Source organism: Nicotiana attenuata, chromosome 7 (genome assembly GCF_001879085.1).
Source record: "Nicotiana attenuata strain UT chromosome 7, NIATTr2, whole genome shotgun sequence".
In the NCBI taxonomy this organism is placed as follows: domain Eukaryota; kingdom Viridiplantae; phylum Streptophyta; class Magnoliopsida; order Solanales; family Solanaceae; genus Nicotiana; species Nicotiana attenuata.
Genome location: NC_031995.1, coordinates 91,431,759 through 91,449,774, shown reverse-complemented (window position 1 = coordinate 91,449,774; position 18,016 = coordinate 91,431,759). Strand labels below are relative to the sequence as shown.

General features: G+C 35.9%; 4 protein-coding genes across 5 annotated transcripts; 2 read left to right on the top strand and 2 right to left on the bottom strand.

Annotated features, from left to right (window-relative positions):
* Positions 227 to 1,659, top strand: LOC109229475 (light-harvesting complex-like protein OHP1, chloroplastic). The gene is made up of 3 exons (XM_019394928.1): positions 227 to 433; positions 1,271 to 1,393; positions 1,490 to 1,659. The coding sequence occupies exons 1-3, from the start codon at positions 272 to 274 to the stop codon at positions 1,556 to 1,558; spliced, it is 354 nt and encodes a 117-aa protein (XP_019250473.1). The 5' UTR covers positions 227 to 271; the 3' UTR covers positions 1,559 to 1,659.
* On the bottom strand, positions 1,606 to 6,259 carry LOC109229474. 2 transcript variants are annotated; one of them, XR_002068569.1, is made up of 13 exons: positions 5,892 to 6,259; positions 4,774 to 4,885; positions 4,602 to 4,675; positions 4,479 to 4,525; positions 4,234 to 4,384; positions 4,098 to 4,142; positions 3,824 to 4,028; positions 3,674 to 3,735; positions 3,491 to 3,591; positions 3,036 to 3,090; positions 2,901 to 2,948; positions 1,878 to 2,195; positions 1,606 to 1,799 (listed from the first exon to the last, which is right to left on the bottom strand). XR_002068569.1 is itself a non-coding variant. In XM_019394927.1 (12 exons), the coding sequence occupies exons 1-12, from the start codon at positions 6,091 to 6,093 to the stop codon at positions 2,017 to 2,019; spliced, it is 1,281 nt and encodes a 426-aa protein (XP_019250472.1). In that variant the 5' UTR covers positions 6,094 to 6,259; the 3' UTR covers positions 1,825 to 2,016. The 2 variants fall into 2 exon arrangements, 1 of the variants encoding a protein (XP_019250472.1); XM_019394927.1 differs by lacking the exon at positions 1,606 to 1,799 and having other exon boundaries at positions 1,825 to 2,195.
* On the top strand, positions 7,935 to 8,875 carry LOC109229473 (thaumatin-like protein). The gene is made up of 2 exons (XM_019394925.1): positions 7,935 to 8,025; positions 8,117 to 8,875. The coding sequence occupies exons 1-2, from the start codon at positions 7,962 to 7,964 to the stop codon at positions 8,788 to 8,790; spliced, it is 738 nt and encodes a 245-aa protein (XP_019250470.1). The 5' UTR covers positions 7,935 to 7,961; the 3' UTR covers positions 8,791 to 8,875.
* LOC109229472 lies at positions 9,064 to 14,270 on the bottom strand. Its single transcript, XM_019394924.1, has 6 exons — positions 14,069 to 14,270; positions 13,340 to 13,482; positions 13,192 to 13,242; positions 10,126 to 10,347; positions 9,906 to 10,008; positions 9,064 to 9,778 (listed from the first exon to the last, which is right to left on the bottom strand). Exons 1-6 carry the CDS (start codon positions 14,152 to 14,154, stop codon positions 9,238 to 9,240), a joined length of 1,146 nt encoding a protein of 381 aa, XP_019250469.1. The 5' UTR covers positions 14,155 to 14,270; the 3' UTR covers positions 9,064 to 9,237.

The window sequence follows — 18,016 nt, the reverse complement described above, 5'->3', positions numbered from 1 at the left end:
TTTTGGGCCTATAAGCGACCAACTTTGGTCGCTTTTTGTGGTCGCTTTTTGCCGGATTTTTAGTAGTGTGTGTTTCTAAAACAAAAAGAACCAAGCCAATAATGTTTGAGAAAAGAATATGAGGTGCCAAGCGAGACACCTACGTAGGGGTAGGACCCAAACAGTAATTCCACTTATCTGAATTTGGAGACCACAAAATTGTTGATAAGGTAACAGAAAACAAGAACACAATGGGTATGTACGTACATTTGCTTGCAACTTTTCTGAAACAATGGCTGCTACTACTTCACCTGCACTCTCATCTTCCTTTCTCTCTACAGCAATCCCTGCAACTCATTCTCAGAATCAGCTATTTTTTCTCCCCCTTAATCACAACTTGAAAATCACTAAAAGGGCCTCGTTCAAGATTCAGGCTGCAAAACTTCCTGCCGGAGTATGTTCTTTACTATCTATATAGTTCCTCCGTTTCATTTTATATGATACTACTATTTTCTTAATCTAACACACCCTTTAAGGTTCGGCCCTTTCCCCGGCAGGGCCGTATATACCTTGAACTATGTGGTGTCACGGGACACCGCTTCACCCAAATTTTTTAGTAGATATGTATAGGAAAATAAAAGTATTGGAGATAAATATAGAAAATGACACCGCTTATCATTATACTAATTTACTCATTTGTTCATTTCTTTAAATTGTGACACCGCTTATAAAAAATCTGCATACGCCACTGTTCCCCGAACCTTGCGTGAATAAAGGGCAGTCCGGTGCACTAAGCTCCCGCTATGCGCGGAGTCCAAGGAAGGGCCGGACCACAAGGGTCTACCGTAAGCAATCTTACCCTGTATTTCTGCAATAGGCTATTTTCACGGCTCGATTACCGGACCTTGCGTGGATGTGGGATAATTTGTACATTGGGCTGCCCTCTTTACTATTTTTTTAATATGTTCCAATAAAAATGACATATTTGTAAATTCTTTTCTTTTAATTTTTTATTCTTACTAATAATGACATGAGTTTATAACAATAGAAATATCATCATTCGTTTAAGATTGACCTCCAATTATACATGTCCCTAGCTCTACTAACTACCAGAGGCGAATGCAGTTCAATCGAATTCGGTATTTTTGACACGTAATATAGGTTTATACGTGGAAAGCTACTAAAAAATATTTTAAATTCTTAACCCATAATATTAAAGTTATAACGAGTTCATTACATTAAAAAATTTAAAGAAAATTGATGTGCTTGTAAATTGCACTATATTGCGTAGGTGGAGTTGCCAAAGGAAGTACCAAAATTGAGCAGACCATTTCTGGGATTTACAAGGACAGCGGAGATATGGAACTCTAGAGCTTGTATGATTGGTCTTATTGGAACATTCATTGTGGAACTGGTAACTACATATCTTTATTAGTGTATGTGATTTTAGTTACTGTACTTAACTACTGTATTATGATCTTTGTGGGTTTTTTACTTTTCCTGTTTTCAGATTTTCAACAAAGGAATTCTTCAAATGATTGGCGTAGATATTGGAAAAGGCCTTGATATTCCACTCTAATCGTTGTATATGTTTAATTTCTTCATGCACAGACTCCAATTCTGTTATGTATTCAGTAATGTACGACAGTAATACATTCAATTTTGAAACCTCTTCTAGAATTGATGTGTCTATTGAAAACAGCATAAAGTCTGCATACATAGTATCCTCCCCACACCTCACTATGTGGAATTACCCTGAATTTTTTGTTGTTGTTGTTGCTGCTTCTCCAATTGATGTGGAAAAGCAATTCCGCTACAACCTTAAAGAATAATAAAATCATTCCATATCAAAAAGAAAAGATCAGAATTTTTCTTTGACGTATTCAAAGGCGTATTACCTAGAAGCTTACATAATTCTCAACTTCTAACATTGCAACTCATAAAGAGCATGTTATATCTACAAAAGTATATAGATACATGTTAGTTGTGACCGTAATACATCTCAACTTTCCAAAGAAAACATGTTAAGAAAGGAAACTACAGGACCCGGCTGATTCGAGTATCTATGACCACCACCTTGGTTGATGATTCGGATGGCTCGAGTGCCTCGGCAAGTGACAATCTGCGATTTGTCCAAGCCTTTTCAGCCCACTGCTTCAGTTTTTCGCCTTCTGCTTTTCTATTTTGTTGCACGATAAGCGTCTCTGCATACCCACCTGCACAACAACCAAGCAACTTGATCGAGGGACTAGCATAGAATTGCCATATAATTTAGAGTGTATAGCCAGAGTACATCAAGAAGTCATTTCATGATACTTATCAAAGTAGGTGGCAATCTTGTATAAGAAACAGCAGCAAGCGGAAGGAGAGTGGATAAATGGAAGCTTGCAATCTTATCGACAGTCGACACAACAGATGTGCTCCTTTAAACAGAATCATTTTGCAGAAGAGGCTATCAAACTGTTAAAGCTAATATCAACCCTTCAAGTATGAACAAAACTTCCACCGATCGCTGCAGCAGAATTCTTGATGAATTTTCTGTATCTTTTTTTTTAAATCTTTTGAGTCAACTTAAATAGATCATCCATTCTTGAAAAAGATAGAACTGAAAATCAGGAGGCATCTGTTACTTCGCTCAAAGCACAACGTTCTGGGAACATGCTAACACCTATAATCTATAGCTTGTCTCTTTCAATGAAGACTCAGAAACTAGACTGCCAGAGGGAAGCAGGGGTTCAGGAAAGAGAGACACTTTACCGTAAACGGTAAAGACACAGCTTTTGCTACTACTATAAACTTTGGTCCAGAAGAAAGTCTTGTAATTTGGGTAAAAGAAGATTTTCTTGAAGAGTCAAACAGCTCCACAAAAGATGCGGATAAAAAGTAAATAAGATCCATTATATTTCAGAAACAATGAATACCTCTTGCAAGGGCAAGTATGTCCCTTCTGGACAGTTTTGCTTCAACACCTGTAAAAAAAATCAAATGGTCATCATTCTATCTCTAGTTGACTTCCGCATGATGAAAACCTGAAATTTTTTCATTATTCCTCATACCTTCTATTTCCAAGGGTGGAGCTTTGAGCACTTCAATTGCTCTTCTATAGAGTCCCTGCATTCAAAGAAACCTTTTGAGAGAGTATTCTCACATTCAACTATTAGAATTCTAATACTTAGATCATTCATTAAATCTTTGGATTCAGGTCACTTGAAGCAAACTGTTTCTTAGCGATATATTTTTGAAAGAGCTCTTCAAAATCATTAAAAATATCCTAAACAAGCACCACCTTAATCATATAGGCAATAAACCCAAATTCTGTCCATTGAACCATGTGTCTTAAAAATTGGAAATGCATCCCAAAATCTTCTCCAAGGGTTAAGGTGAATTCGACCCAAGCCAAATAATTGTTAATGGCCTGATGTTGCATAGGTGTTGCAAAGGTAAAAGAGATAAAGGACTAAAGGTACATGGTGTATGGATATTTGTAACGGATTTGAGCATAGACTCATACCTCTTGAATCAAAAGAGAGCTTGACCGTTCCATGGCTGCTTTATGCCGATACATGAGAGCTATGCAGGTCAAAATAATACCTACCTTTGGATGATAATTACCTGCATCACATAAATAAATAAAAAATCATTAAGCATACAAATTATTCCGTCGCTCATGCAACGATAAATTGACGTATCAAACCAAAACACTCTTCTGCTTTCTTCAGTGCTGCAGTCAGTATTTCCTCAGCATCATCAAAATTCCTACAACCAGAAAAGTCAGTGCATGAGGGAAAATAACAGAATTATAAGCATTTACAAGGGAAAGCTACATATAAAGAGATAGGCTCACCCCAAATGAGCCTCAAGCTGTCCTAAAGCACAAGTAGCTCCTAACAAAGTCTCCTCCAAATTCATGTTACAAGCTGATAAGGACTGTGAGTCGGTAAAATCTTTACTTTCTGATACATCGTGCATTGCCTTTTGATATAACTCCCTCACCATTTGGAAATCCCGCTTACAATGAAGGAATTCACCATAAGATAGTGCAACGTTGCCTATACATCACGATATCAGTACATTGTAGAACTATGTCATCCATGATGTCTCACAAGGCAAATCCTTACCAAAGCAACCTTTATCACCCTGAGCTCCTTCAAAGAATGACAGGGCTGAAATGAACCGGCTCAAATTTAAACACCTTAAAAATAAAGGATAACACAGAAAGCAGAGGAAAAAGCTCGACCACTATATATGTCTCACCTGATTCAATGTTACCGCGGACCAACTCCACCAGCCCCTTCAATGCCTTTGCACGAGCTTCCAAAAACTCAGATCCGCCACCACCAATCTCGAGCCTTATGGTTTCCAGCAGTTGTAAGCATATATCTGCAGTTGCTGATGAAGCATCATCCTAAAATGGGAGACAAATTTGCTTATTTCCTTAATATATAAAACTTTAAACTTAAATCGTTTCATGCAGACATCAGAAGTTCAATAGTTCTTACTTGATGCGATTCTAAATAAAGCCCAGCAAGTGCTTCAGAGGCGGCAACTGCAATCATATGCCTAATTGTTACCATGGGAACTCCAAAATATGATTTCTATCAAAAGTTTCCACAAGTTTTTACCTTTAACAGCTAATGATGACAAGCCTAAATCTTGAATTTTCTGGAGCTTCTCAATGGCCTCACCGAAATTTCCTCTAAAATTCCACCCAGAAAGGAGAATAAAATAATTAACTTCAACTTACAAGTGAGTCAAAATTGTAAGCACATAACCCTAGAATTAAGCGTCTGAAACCTTTCAGAAAATAAGGTTGACATGGCAAGCAAAACCAATCCTTTAGCACTCTCATCCAGCTGAGCTGAGTGGCACTGCTCAAGTACCAATTGAGCTTGCGCATATGATTCATCTACGAACCCCGCACGGAAGATCAAAGAAAACTCACAATTACATCAGAGAACCAAACTAAAGACGCAAACTTGATGAGTTGGAAAGTAAAAACACCTGATTTTATAGAAGGCCATTTGTGGCCCACACGGGAAATCAAAGTAGATTCTTATTTTAAACAGAGAATCAAACTCAAGACATGAACTTGATGACTTGGGAAAAGTGAAAGAGCTGATTTTGGAATGAACATCCTCCACTATATGGAAAATTAAACAAAATTCACATTTACAACTATTACATATAGTCGACCGCTCCCAGAGCTTAGCTCAAGTGGCAAAGGTTGAGGGTTTTGTGACTTAGGTCACAAGTTTGAGCTCTGCATCATGTGAACTAAGCCTGGTATTTAAGTAGAGAATGGTAGAGTAGCGAGCACATTATCCCCGAGTTTCAAAGGTTGCGGCTGGTCATAGGCTTGGCCGCAGACGGATTTCTCGGTCTCATATATGGTAGGTTACAAATTTTAGAACCGCTTAGTCCTAGACAAAAGGGTATCACTTGAAAAATCCCGACTTTTGTTTCCATTAGAAAGAAACTCCTCCTAAAGAAATGAATTGACGCCTTTATTAGTCTATACCTATAACAAGTAAGACTAACCAATAAGTCATGAAATGTGTTAATAAGTTGTTAGATAAGAGTGACTTTCCAAAACTTAGAAAAGAGAGAGCTAGGAATTCTTCAGTATTACTAACAATACAAGTCATAAGACTTGGTTTTATCCTAGCAGAGTCTTTCCATAAAATAACTTCGTGCAGGGGAAATTAACTAATCTAAACAGAGCGTTTAGCATTAATCTTCATTTGCTTCTGTCAACTTTCTTTCACCAAACATTACAAAAACACAGAATTAAACCTCAAGAACTGAAAACAGGCAACTAACACCCACATGTAAAATCAAAGCAAAATTCACATTTACAACAATAAAACAAACTCAAGAATCAAATTCATGAGATGGGTATGGTGAAGAAAGACCTGATTTTTGGGTACGGGCAAGGGAAAGAGCATAATTGATCATCTGAAGAGCAACTGGGTTGGTCTTAAAACTACTAGTGTTAACATTGTTGTTGTTAACAGAGAAGAATCTTGGGGGTGGCAGTTGTGATGATTTTGGTGACACGAAAACAGAGCCACCAATTCTTGCAGCTCTACAGAGCTTAGCTCCAATTCTAAGCATAGTAGCTGCTTCTACAAAAACCCTAAGAGGTATTCAAAGGGTTTATCAGATGAAGATAGAGACTATTTTTCAGTAGCTCTTTCTTTCTGAATTTGGGGTTGTCACCATTTTAGGCGGTTTTGCCCTTCAGCTCCAAATTATTCTTTGGAACATATTTTGGAAGAGTAAATAATTTTTTTAAAAACCATGGTATTATTTTCTCTCTTGGAAAAAATGTTTTGTAGTACGTGGATTAAAACATATAATGTTCTCTGTGTTTCTAATAAGTATCTCAAATTTTAGAGTCATACAAATATAGGATATATTTGAAATAATAAATATTTTTTTAACATGCCAATTTATAGCCTATTTAATTAAGCTTCTTTTGGCCAAAAGTACTTTTGTCTCAAGTTTAGGTATTTGGCCAAGTTTTTAGAAGTAAAAAAAGTATTTGGAGTAGAAGCACTAGCAATTTTCGAACAGCAAAAAAAATAATTTTTCCTCAAATATACCTTTTTAAAAAGTCTTTTTGAGAAAAATACACTTAAAAGTATTTTTTTAAAACTTAGTCAAACACTAGTTACTGCTTAATGGAATTTTCTAAAGTAATTAGCTAAATACAAACGGAATCTTACCAAAAGTTTTTTTTTTTTTTTTTGAAAAGCACTTTTCAAAATAAGACAATTTTAGAAGTCTGGCCAAACGGACTGTTATATTCATATGAAGTAGTGAAACAGAGGAAATACTAGCTAGTAACTATATATACATTGGTTTGCAAATAAAAGATTTATAACTTATTATTCTATCGATCGTAAAATGGAGGATAAAGTTGACTAAATAAAGCATTTATAGTTTAATAGAAAAAGTATAGGAATGTGCTTGCACCTATTGTCCTTGGTTCGAAAATTATATACGTATGCATATTTGAAAAGTTCTTGAAGAAAATTCGCATTCATTGTCAATTGTCATGAAGGAATAAGACAAATGGTTTGAAACATCCATGTGTTTAAAATCCTGAATCCGCTAATAATATACTTAAGTGGAAGGATCTATTCTCAAATGCTCTTTTGCTAATATGTTCACTTTTAAGCATGTGGTGTCGAGGTCGATAAATTGAGTAGAAGATTAATAGATAGTCGAGTGCTTTTCTTTTCACTACCAGTAATATTAGTGTAGTCTTGTATTTTCTTATTCGTAGATTCCTATTATTACTTGTTGTTTCTTTCGTTTTGGTTATTTACTATCTTGTTGTTGTTACTGCTTCTTTTTTTCATCTTATCTTGAGCCGAAGGTCTATCGGAAATAGTCTCTCTACCTTTTTAGGTAGGGGTAAGATTTACGTATACGCTATCCTCCCCATACCCCACTTGTGAAATTCCACTGGGCTTGTTGTTGTTCACTATTAAGTCATGTTGAATTAGATTTGAGGAACCATTCTAATCTTTAACGTGAAGTTAAGCGATGGCTTAACACTTAATGCAGCTAAAATTCTCCCTTATAAAGAATAATGATTCTTTATTGTAAGTTTGTAACTTTGTACACAACTTGTCCTTAATATTGTTCAACAAGTTAATCGAGATGATTTAAGCGTCTAATGAGCGAGTCAAGTTGAAAATTGTACACAAGGCACTTAAGCATGCTCCATTACATCTAACCATGTGAAGTATTTATCTCCAAATCTCATTAAGCTCTAGGGGTACAAGTCCTCCCCTTGAAGTAATGCATATATGCCTTTGCTCTAAATAAAGGTAAAAGAATACCTATGACAATTAAAAAAAAACTAAAAGCACTCTTAAAACAGAGTGTTCAGTCTGTACTTTAAAATCCTTAGTTCTCAGAGTTAAGCAGCCACTCCCCATAAACTCAGTACACACTCTCAAAGTGCCAAAATGCTGGTTTTATCTCATCTAGTCAGTATTTCACTCTGTGTATTCCTCTTTCTTGTCAGCACAAGTAATTCTTAGCTCTTAATCCTTTTCTTAGTTTCAAGTCTGCATGCATAATATTTTCTCGACTTATATTACTTTTTGTCATGCGACTGCAGATGGGACACAACTTATTCTAGTTAACAACTGCAGAAGAAGCATATGGCCTGGAATTCTTGGCAATACAGGGAACATGACTCCTAAAGATGGCGGCTTTCATATGAGAAGTGGTGAAGAAGTAGTGTTCGACGTGCCTAAGAAGTGGTCAGGTAGGATATGGGCCAGACAGAATTGCCACTTCGATAGAAATGGCAACGGCTCGTGTGATACTGGCGACTGTGATGGCCAGTTAAAATGCCGGGGGTTAGGAGGTAAGCCCCCGGCTACTGTTGTGGAAATGACACTAGGCTCATTGACTTCGCCCTTGCATTTCTACGATGTGAGCTTAGTCGATGGCTTCAACGTGCCAGTTTCCATGAGACCTGTGGGTGGAGGAATAGGTTGTGGCGTGGCGGAGTGTGATGTTGATCTGAATATATGTTGTCCATCAGCACTAGAAGTGAAGGTTGGTGGAAAAGTGGTAGGGTGCAAGAGTGCTTGCTTGGCTATACAATCAGCCAAGTATTGTTGCACAGGACTGTTTGCAAATCCCAAAACTTGCAAACCAACTATTTTTGCTCATCTTTTTAAGGCCATCTGCCCTAAGGCTTATAGTTATGCATTTGATGAGTCTTCTAGCCTAAACAAATGTAGAGCTTCAAGGTATGTAATTATTTTTTGCCCTCCCAAATGAGGAACTTGAAAATCCATATACAAGTTTTTGTACCTTAGCATAGGCACTATGAGTTCAACTTATGTAATTCAGTCTTAATGAGAAATTAGTTGAAGGCCAATAAACAGCAATATTAGTACTAGTTGAAATTCCCACATGGTGATAAATTGACCCCCCAAAGAGAAAAGAACCAAATCCAACAGTTGATGTTTTAAATGTACTGCCACCAAAAAATACACGCTGAAATTTTCAGTTAAACAACAAATGAAAAGAAGAAAAATTGGACAGATGACACAGAGGAGAAGAAAGGACTATAAATTATCAAGAAAACACTCGGCATCTATCATACAAAGTTATTTGTGGTCACAAGATATGTTCAGACAATGAACTGGTATTGCCTAAACAACATACATTATGCAGAGAAGCGTTTCTATTTTCTTCCCCAGCCACGGCTCCACTGGAGCTATTTTAGGCAGGAGGATCCTGTGCAGAAGGTGGACCTAGGCCTAGCAATAATGGGGCCTGTTTCTTTTCACTACTCGGCTTCGTATCCTCATTCCTATTTGCAGCCCAGGCTCTCAGAGGTGGTTCAAAATGCTTACCAGCCACATCAGGCGGTAATGCATCATCCTCTCCGGGGAGAACAACTAGGCCTTGTTCTCTAAGAGAAGAAGGCTCATTGTAGCAGGTATTCCAGAGGGAATCCACAAGCAGCCGCTCTTCTTTAGCAGCACCAAGATCTTCAGGTGACATAGCGGAAATCCCCTTAATTCGCTCCTGGAGTATTTGCTTGAGTCTTTCATCATCTTCACTTGACGAGCCATCTGCCGCCTGTGCTGTCCTGTCTTGGCCACCAAGATCAAGAAGGCCTCGTAGGGCACCCTCTCGCACCTCTCCATCCTCACTGGAGGCTAGAAACATAAAAAATCGAGGAAATCCTAACTCGGTTACTACAGCACAGTCTGAACGATTTTCATGTAGTAAATAATGGATCAAGTTAAGGGCTTTCCTGGGGAAAAAAACAATACCTATTAGAACGAATACAACAGAGGAAGCTTTTACAGAAAGTAAGCAGTAACTTTATCCGATTCTTTTGATTCTCAAAATATCTGGAACATGAAATTGCAAAATCATACCTTTGAAATCTCACACTCTCGGAACTCAAAGCATCTCTTAGAGTTGCATAACCATTTGCAAGACGAAATGCAGCAATGCCAGGCTTGTTGTGCCTGATTAAAGCTGGAATAAAGGGAAAAGAATAATTGATCAGTGTTATTGCAACACGGATGACATGTCAACTGAAATTAAAGGACTTAATTTACTAATGAATCATTCATCAACAGGAAAAATACCCACATGAGATTGCACCAAGAGCTTTAGTGCGGGCAGTAACATCAGGATCTGAGGTGAAATTTGAGAGAAGAGGTTCTAGGCCGTTAGCTTCCATTACCAGCTGTTGGCTCTTCGGATTGTTCTGAACAATTGTACTTACGACTTCCGCCGCTTTGGCTCTAATGTTTGCATGGGAGTTCTTTAAGTAACTAAGAAGAGGCACCAATCCACCAATTGAGTGCAGATCTGCCAAATTAACAATAAAAGGAGAGAGCATGAGACTAAAACTTCTAATAATGGGAATAGTATTAACTATTGAAATCTCCAAAAAAAATGTCAACGTAGTCAACCGAGTTAAGGAAGCAATATCCCCAATTAGTCATAGGCTTTCTAGTTTAACACAATGCAGCAAAGGATGAGAGCTAAAGTGCTATAGTGGGTTCTTTATTTCATACTCTTTGATACTCTTCAAGCCGTCTTCTTTAAGTGTTTCATTTTTATCCTAGGAAGAAAACCAGTTACCAAGCTCTTAAAGAGGCACCAGAATCAAAAACAACTTAAACTGTAATTTCCACTCTCTTTATGCCCATGCAAACGGCAAACCCCTTGACTGCAGTCATACCAAAGCATCTAAGATACCTCTTTTTTGTCTTTTCGTTTTGTTTACTGTCCTTTTTTCTTCCAGGTTGAATAGAAGTCTCAACCACCTCGTAGGGCACAATGACACGGAGAATATATATATATATATAAAAGAATATTGCAACTACAACAAACAACAAGAAGAAACCCAATGAAATCCCACAAGTGGGGAGGACCCTACCTTTAAGAAGGCACAGAGATTGTTTGCAGTAGACCCTCGGCTTAGGATAAAAGAATATTGCAACTGCTTATATAAACTATCAGAACTAAGCTTACGACGCAAAATAGTGGGACAGAGGATCTTGAGTGATGTATGGTACTATGTAATAGCGTCAGCTTAATGGATCTTGAGTGAGGTATGGTACTGACTACATAATAGTGTCAGCTTGGTCCATTAAGGTTCATTATTTTGCTTTCCAACAAGTACTACAGTGTAGAATGGATAATATCTGGACATCACCAATAAAAACCCCTAGAAACCAGGGATAAACAAGCAGGAAATCAGGTGCGATATCCAAGAGGATTACGTGAACTTCAGGTTTTTATTTGTTTTGGCTATGTGATCAAGCACAAAGGTCTTCGACAGAGATGTACATGAAGTTACATATCTTTACTGAAAACTTATAGTCACATGCATGTTTTCCTTAGATGAGCGGATGAATGTCCTTGAACTAGTCGGAAGTAAAAGATCAGTGCAACATCATTACTGCTATTTTAAGAGACTTCATCAGTCAAAGAAAAAACCGAAGTAGAATGAAAGGTTTAAACAGGCCCATCATGCATACTGCAAAGTAGCTACTCTACAGAAATACAGGATGCTTGTCAGGCCATATTTCAGAAAACAGAAAAAATTTACAGGCTTGGCTCCTAGATGAACACATGATATGCACCACCTTTGTGTATCAGCAAAGGACAGGTCAGTAAAAGAATGGAATCATATAACCAATAAAGTTACTCCTTGATTAGGCACTTTTTTTTGTTTTTTAATTACCAATGGATAGTGGGGCACGGTTCTAAACTCGGTAATAATGGGTACACCAATCTACCATCATCTACTTAAATGCAGGCTTTTTTATGCCGTAGAGTTCAAACATGTGACGTGCAACATTAGAAATTTCGACTAGACCTTCACAATATTATTAAGAAAATGAACCTTGTGCGTAACTCAACTCTAAAAGCTAGTTCATAAGGCGAGAATTGCGCAAGATCATATAAGGAAAAGAGAGCTAATTCTCTCACCCAATGTTTTAAAAGGCGTTTTCGGGGCGAGGCGCACCAAAAACGCCCCGAGGCGACAGTGTGGGGCGAAAGTCTCGAGGCGTACGCCCAGCAATTCGAGGCGTACACCCGGGCGTTCGGGGCGTGTTTTTATAATGAGGCGTAAGCCAGAGACTTTTTCAAATTAAAACAAAATTTGTTGAATAAGTCCTTCATATAATACCCAAATTCTCAAAAGCCAGCTTGTAATTACTCAAAAGTTTTAAAAAGGAACTGAATGTATTAAATTAAAAAGTCAATGCCTTTTTTTATTGATTGAAGCCCTAATTCATGGTCTTTCCCAATTCTTTATCTTGTCCGCTAGTCTGCTAATATCTCCCAAAAGCAACGAATATTCAATTTTTTTTATACAAAGAGAACTACATTCTCCTTCATAGCAGCAAGTTCAAAGTTCAAATTGTAGGTTAGTCATCCTTTTTGTTCCTCCATGTAGAAAACTTTATTCTTTTCGACTCAAGTTACTTGTTTGTGCTTGTAAGTAGTGCATAATAGATTGTTCTGACTAGTTTTTTGTGGGGATGGAGCGCGCGCACGCGCGCGCGCGCACATACACACACACACACACACACACACACACATATATATATATATATATATATATATATATATATATTTCTAGTTTTCTTCGATTTTTTCTGCAATTTTACATGTTTATAAATATTTATTACTGTAATTATACAATTATATAAAATATTAAAAATTAAATATTTATGGGGCTTACACCCCGTGCCTCGGGGCTTACGCCTATCTGAGGCATATGTAAAATGCCTCGTCTTGCGCCCACGCTTTTTAAAACACTGCTCTCGCCCGATGTGGGACATGCTAACACTCTTCTCGACGACCAAGCTAGACACATGGAGCATGAACATATTAACATGGGGACCTAGCGAAGAATCATATTGGTAAAGCTCTAACACCGTATTAAGAGAATGGACCTTGGGATATCAACACCAAAAGCTAGCCCACCAGATGAGAATTGACCCAAACCATATAAGGAGACAACAACTTATTCCCTTAACTAATGTGGGACATTTTACCAAATATCTCATCAAATTAAATCTTTCACATATCAATCAACTAGGTCTCAATCCCTAGTTAGTTTTAGAATTATGCAAGACGTAATAAAAATCGAATCATGATATGCAACATGTTGCTGAATATCAAAGAACTCACCGTTAGCCATGTCAATCGATTCAACATGTTCTTGTAGCTCATCCAGCATATCTGGAAAAATCACCAGACCAGCAAATAAGACCAAAGGTCACAAAATAGAATACACATTGGCCAAAAACTACATACAAAGGACTCAAAAACCAAGTACCTTCAATATCTTGGGAAGTTACCCCCTGTGATTCCAAGACCTGCTCTGGAGCCTGCATGACAAGAGTAATCTCCTTCATTCTCTTTACTACATCAACAGTTTGAGCTTGCATAGCCTCCATAAACCACCTCCTATCCTCCTCACTGGTAAGCCAATAAACCCATCAACCATAAATTTCAATCCCAAACCAAACTCCCACATAAAAGAACAATAAAAAAAACAGAAACTTTATTTAAATTACAACATCAATCGACCACGCCTCAATCCAAAAACTAAGTTGTCCACTATATGAATCCTCTTTTATCCATTATACTCATATCTATACTATTTTCAGCTGCTCCTCCACCTACAACAACCCTCCTCTTTTATCTTGGCATAAAACTGGCTTGGCTTTGCAAATAACTACCCTTCTTCACGACTTCACTTATATACCAGGTTTTGTCTACAGCACTGGTTTGAACCTATGACGTGCGCCTAATAACATAGGTGAAGTTCTTATTCAAATAATTACGACAAAAGAAAAAGGAAATTAAATAACAAAATACCAAATCAAAGTTCCAATCTTTTAACTTTTCAGTCTCATTAACAATTCATAAAATCACTCAAACAAGATTCAAATTTTCCATGACCTCTTGAGATAAATTCGACCCACTTTAAGAAACCACATAAACATAAACATAAACATAAATATTTAAAAAAAAAAACAAAGATTGTATAAAAAGGGGTTACCTTAAATTGCGAGAAGGATTAGTACCATCAGCATGAGACAGACTCCACTTTAGTAGACCATCCCAATTAGGTCCCTCTTTTGCCATTTTTTGTTCTTGTTTTTTAATGAACAGCAAAAATTTCTCAGAAACCTTATAGCTTAGTAATAATATAATAGATAAATATAAATAGAAAACGTTTGAGAACAAGGGGTATATATAGAGGTCAAGGGCGGCTCTAGGGTAAGGAAGCTCTTGCCTTACGCCCCCAAATATTTAAGGCCCTAAAAATATAAAGTATTACTATATCATTATATAATATATATAATTTATATTTATAAAATTATTGATAAAATATTTTAAATTATAATATTTATTTAAATTTGATAGATGTAGGATTGAATTGAATGAGTTAATAGGATAAAACTTTTCTCTCATTAAATTAAATAAATTCTATTTTTCTTTCTTTTTTTTTTATATTTTTTACTATTTTACTTTCTAATTTAAAATCATATTCTCTAAATTAGCTATTCCTTTTTGTCACATTTGATAGATCCTCATATCTAGGGGTGTTCATAAAAACCCGAAAAACCGAACCAAACCGAAAACCAAACCAAACCGACCAAAAAAAACCGATACTTTTTGGTTTGGTTTGGTTTGGTTTGGTTTTGGTTTTGAATTTTAAAAACCGATCAAATTTGGTTTGGTTATGGTTTTAATCAGAAAAAAACCGAAAAAAAACCCGAACCAAACCGACTATAGGAGTAGCTATTTCAAATTTATTATTACACCTATATATATGTATATTTTTATACAAAGTTTCAAAAATTTTATGGTAAATATTAATAGTTTGCACTTTTAGTATAGTTCTTTAACTTTACATTCTAATTTGATTGGTAGTTTTCTTTTGTTAAGTGTAAGAATCCATTTCGTGTTAAAAATAATATATTTTTAATTGAGTCCTTAAATTATTCATCACTATTTAATTCAATTATCATCAATATATCTTGATAAACAATAGATTTCTAAAAGGGCAATGGATTTGATAGTGTTACGTTGAAAATGTGGCCGTCGAAATATGTGTTTGGTAGTGTATATCGTATATTTAAGAAAAAAACCGACAAATAACCGAAAAAACCAAAAAACCGACAAAATCCGACATAAACCGAATCGAGAAAAAACCAACTTAATTGGTTTGGTTTGGTTTTAATATTTGAAAAACCGACTTACTTGGTTTGGTTTCTTTTTCGGGAAAAACCGATCCAAACCGAACCATGAGCACCCCTACTCATATCAGTAATCAAGTTCTTTTGTGTCTCATTTTTTTTAACTAAGAAATCCCAAAGACAATTATCGTAAGGTTCAAAACACGATCGATACTAGGCTCAATCCTTTTACCATTTTCATTTAATGCTATATTTTTTTTTACAGGGAGTTCAATACCATATGACTTACGCCTAACCCACATATTATACGTTGTTCTCTCACCACTTTTTTTGTCTCAATATTATATGGATATTATGAAAGAAATTTCAGGATCTGTTAATATATTTTAGTTTTAAGACACCTGTTCCGTTGAGCCGCCCTCATTAATGATCAACAATTATTTATAGACCACTGCCCATGAATGTGTTATTCAACAGCTCCATTCACATTTGGTAACTAAATAACACATTCACTAATTGTTATCTTATCTTAATTGAGACTATATAAAATTTGATTGAGAATAGCAGAGGGATGGACATGTGGCTCGATTAGTAGACTAGTAAAGCTTTAATTTAGGTCCCCAAAATTTTTTAATAATGGATTTTATGATTTTATTTCAAGTTAGACAATATTAAAGTTTGCAAAAAAAAAAAAAAATACAATAAACCTTGGACAAAAGAAAGACAGAAAGGAAGACTATCTACTCTTTAACACTAAAAATATTTTAGAACTTTGAATTAAATTACTTAGATCTTCATATTAGTAAATATATTTTTTACAACAAAATCAAAGGTAACATATTGAAAATACATGTCTTACATCCAATTTATTTAAGTTACCTCTTACTAATATAAATGATAATACTACTATGTGAAGTTAAAGGTTTCATCATTTAAGCATGTTATACTATAAATAACAAGTATGAAAAAATGGCAACACTATCTTTTTTTTTGTAAAAATGTGTCATGTGTGCATATATACTAATAAAAAGTATAAGGTCTTTTATTAAATTTCGCTTTAGGCCACAAACTTTATAGAGCCGCCATTGATAGAGGTGGGTATGCAGACACAAAGAGGCGGTAGACGATGAAGGTTCAAGGATTTTTTTGAGGGGTTTGAAAGACTTTCTCCAACCAATGTACGCGAACTATCTAGACAAAAAGAATGGACCTTTTTCGAATGGATCTGGAATATAAAATGGGCCTTCCTTGGGTAGACTATCAAAAATTTAAGCCCATCGATGTTTCATTTTGGGCCAATTTTATTTAGTTGGATGATGGCCCACGCTTTTATGAATGAATTTTGAATTGATAATAGTTGCCAATATATTTAAATTACATGTGCTTTTTTTCAAACCACTTATGTCCATTATAAGTAGCTTATTACAAAAAATGATAAATTCATTAAATATTACTAATATTAGTCAAATGTTATCAATATTAGCCAATTAGCTACTTGTAGTAAAAAAAAAAGATTAATTTTTTGCTTTCTTTCAAGTGGGTGTTATTAGAATAGATTGGGTACATCTTAAGGAGTTTGAATCTCAGTTTTGGGATGAATTGGTGGAGTTTTGAGGTGGTTTGAATTGAAAATTCGAAGTAGAAGATGAAACATAGAAAAAAAATAATGTGTATCACATATGTATCATATTTGTATCAAATGTGTATCACCTTTATATCCATATATATATATGTGTGTGTGATACATGCGTGAGACATGTGTCGCAGAAGAATTTTTGAACTTGATTTTAACTACGAATTTTGATATCAAATCAGTCCAAATCACCTCCAATCTTTCTCAAAATTTGTATATTGATTCATCTATATGTTTTCAATAAATTTCAACCATACCCATAGAAAAAGGTCCTTTTTTGCTTAGATTTTTGAAATCTTATATATATATATTTCGGAAAAGGGTCAGACCTGCCCTAACGTATCAACTCCAGTCTAAAAATGGCCTCCGTTAACCTATTTTGCAAATAATGACCCTACCGTTAAAAATCTGGCATACTTGTGCCCTTAATTCTAACGGATGAGTTATAATATATTTAAATATATTAATAATTCCACGTGGCCGTATCTAATTGGTTATTCATTAAACCATGCCCCAAACCTGATTTTTACCCACCCATAACCCAAATGTACCGATCCGACCCAGCAAACCATGTTTTACCCCCCCCCCCCCAAATCACACGACCTTAGGTCATTTTCACCCATTTCATCTCTAAAATTTCAGCAGCTTCTCTCCTCTCTTTTAACTTCTTTGATAAATTGGAGTTCGTTTATGTTTAAGCTTCAAATGGCAGAATCTTCTTCTATTTCTTCTCGTGATGTAGGTGATGCTCGTGTTTGTTATTGCGGACTGGTAGCCAATCAATTTACTGCTACGACACCTATGAATGGTGGTCGTAGATTCTATAAATGTCCTCGTTACGAGAGTAATGGTTGTCGTTATTGGGAATGGCGCGATGAAGAACTTTCACCTCATGTATCAATGTTTATCCACAAGCAAAAAATTACAGTGGATGCTCTTCGCCAAGAAAGGAATAAGTTTAGGAAGATGGTCGATGATATGGTGGGTAGTAAAGCTGGAAATTTGAATAATGTATCTGCATTGGAGGAGAAAGTTTCAAATTTGGAGTTGAAATTGAAGCAATGAAAAAAGTTTATAATATGGTCATGGGCTGTTTTTGTTATATTTGTGGCTTACAAAATGATGTAGAGAAGTTGTGTTTTGGTTAGTAGTGTCCAAATATGGTGACCAT

Bases quoted from the DNA above. Each gene is read 5' to 3' on its own strand.
- LOC109229475 (XM_019394928.1), top strand. From the start codon at position 272: ATGGCTGCTACTACTTCACCTGCACTCTCATCTTCCTTTCTCTCTACA. The intron at 434-1,270 runs GTATGTTCTTTA...TATATTGCGTAG, and splicing joins CTGCAAAACTTCCTGCCGGA to GTGGAGTTGCCAAAGGAAGT. The intron at 1,394-1,489 runs GTAACTACATAT...TCCTGTTTTCAG, and splicing joins GAACATTCATTGTGGAACTG to ATTTTCAACAAAGGAATTCT.
- LOC109229474 (XM_019394927.1), bottom strand. From the start codon at position 6,093: ATGCTTAGAATTGGAGCTAAGCTCTGTAGAGCTGCAAGAATTGGTGGC. The intron at 4,143-4,233 runs GTGAGACATATA...GGTTCATTTCAG, and splicing joins CCGCGGTAACATTGAATCAG to CCCTGTCATTCTTTGAAGGA. The intron at 4,029-4,097 runs GTAAGGATTTGC...CGTGATGTATAG, and splicing joins GGGTGATAAAGGTTGCTTTG to GCAACGTTGCACTATCTTAT.
- LOC109229473 (XM_019394925.1), top strand. From the start codon at position 7,962: ATGCTGGTTTTATCTCATCTAGTCAGTATTTCACTCTGTGTATTCCTC. The intron at 8,026-8,116 runs GTAATTCTTAGC...ATGCGACTGCAG, and splicing joins CCTCTTTCTTGTCAGCACAA to ATGGGACACAACTTATTCTA.
- LOC109229472 (XM_019394924.1), bottom strand. From the start codon at position 14,154: ATGGCAAAAGAGGGACCTAATTGGGATGGTCTACTAAAGTGGAGTCTG. The intron at 13,483-14,068 runs GTAACCCCTTTT...TTGGCTTACCAG, and splicing joins AATCCTTCTCGCAATTTAAG to TGAGGAGGATAGGAGGTGGT. The intron at 10,348-13,191 runs GTGAGTTCTTTG...TTAATTTGGCAG, and splicing joins ATCGATTGACATGGCTAACG to ATCTGCACTCAATTGGTGGA.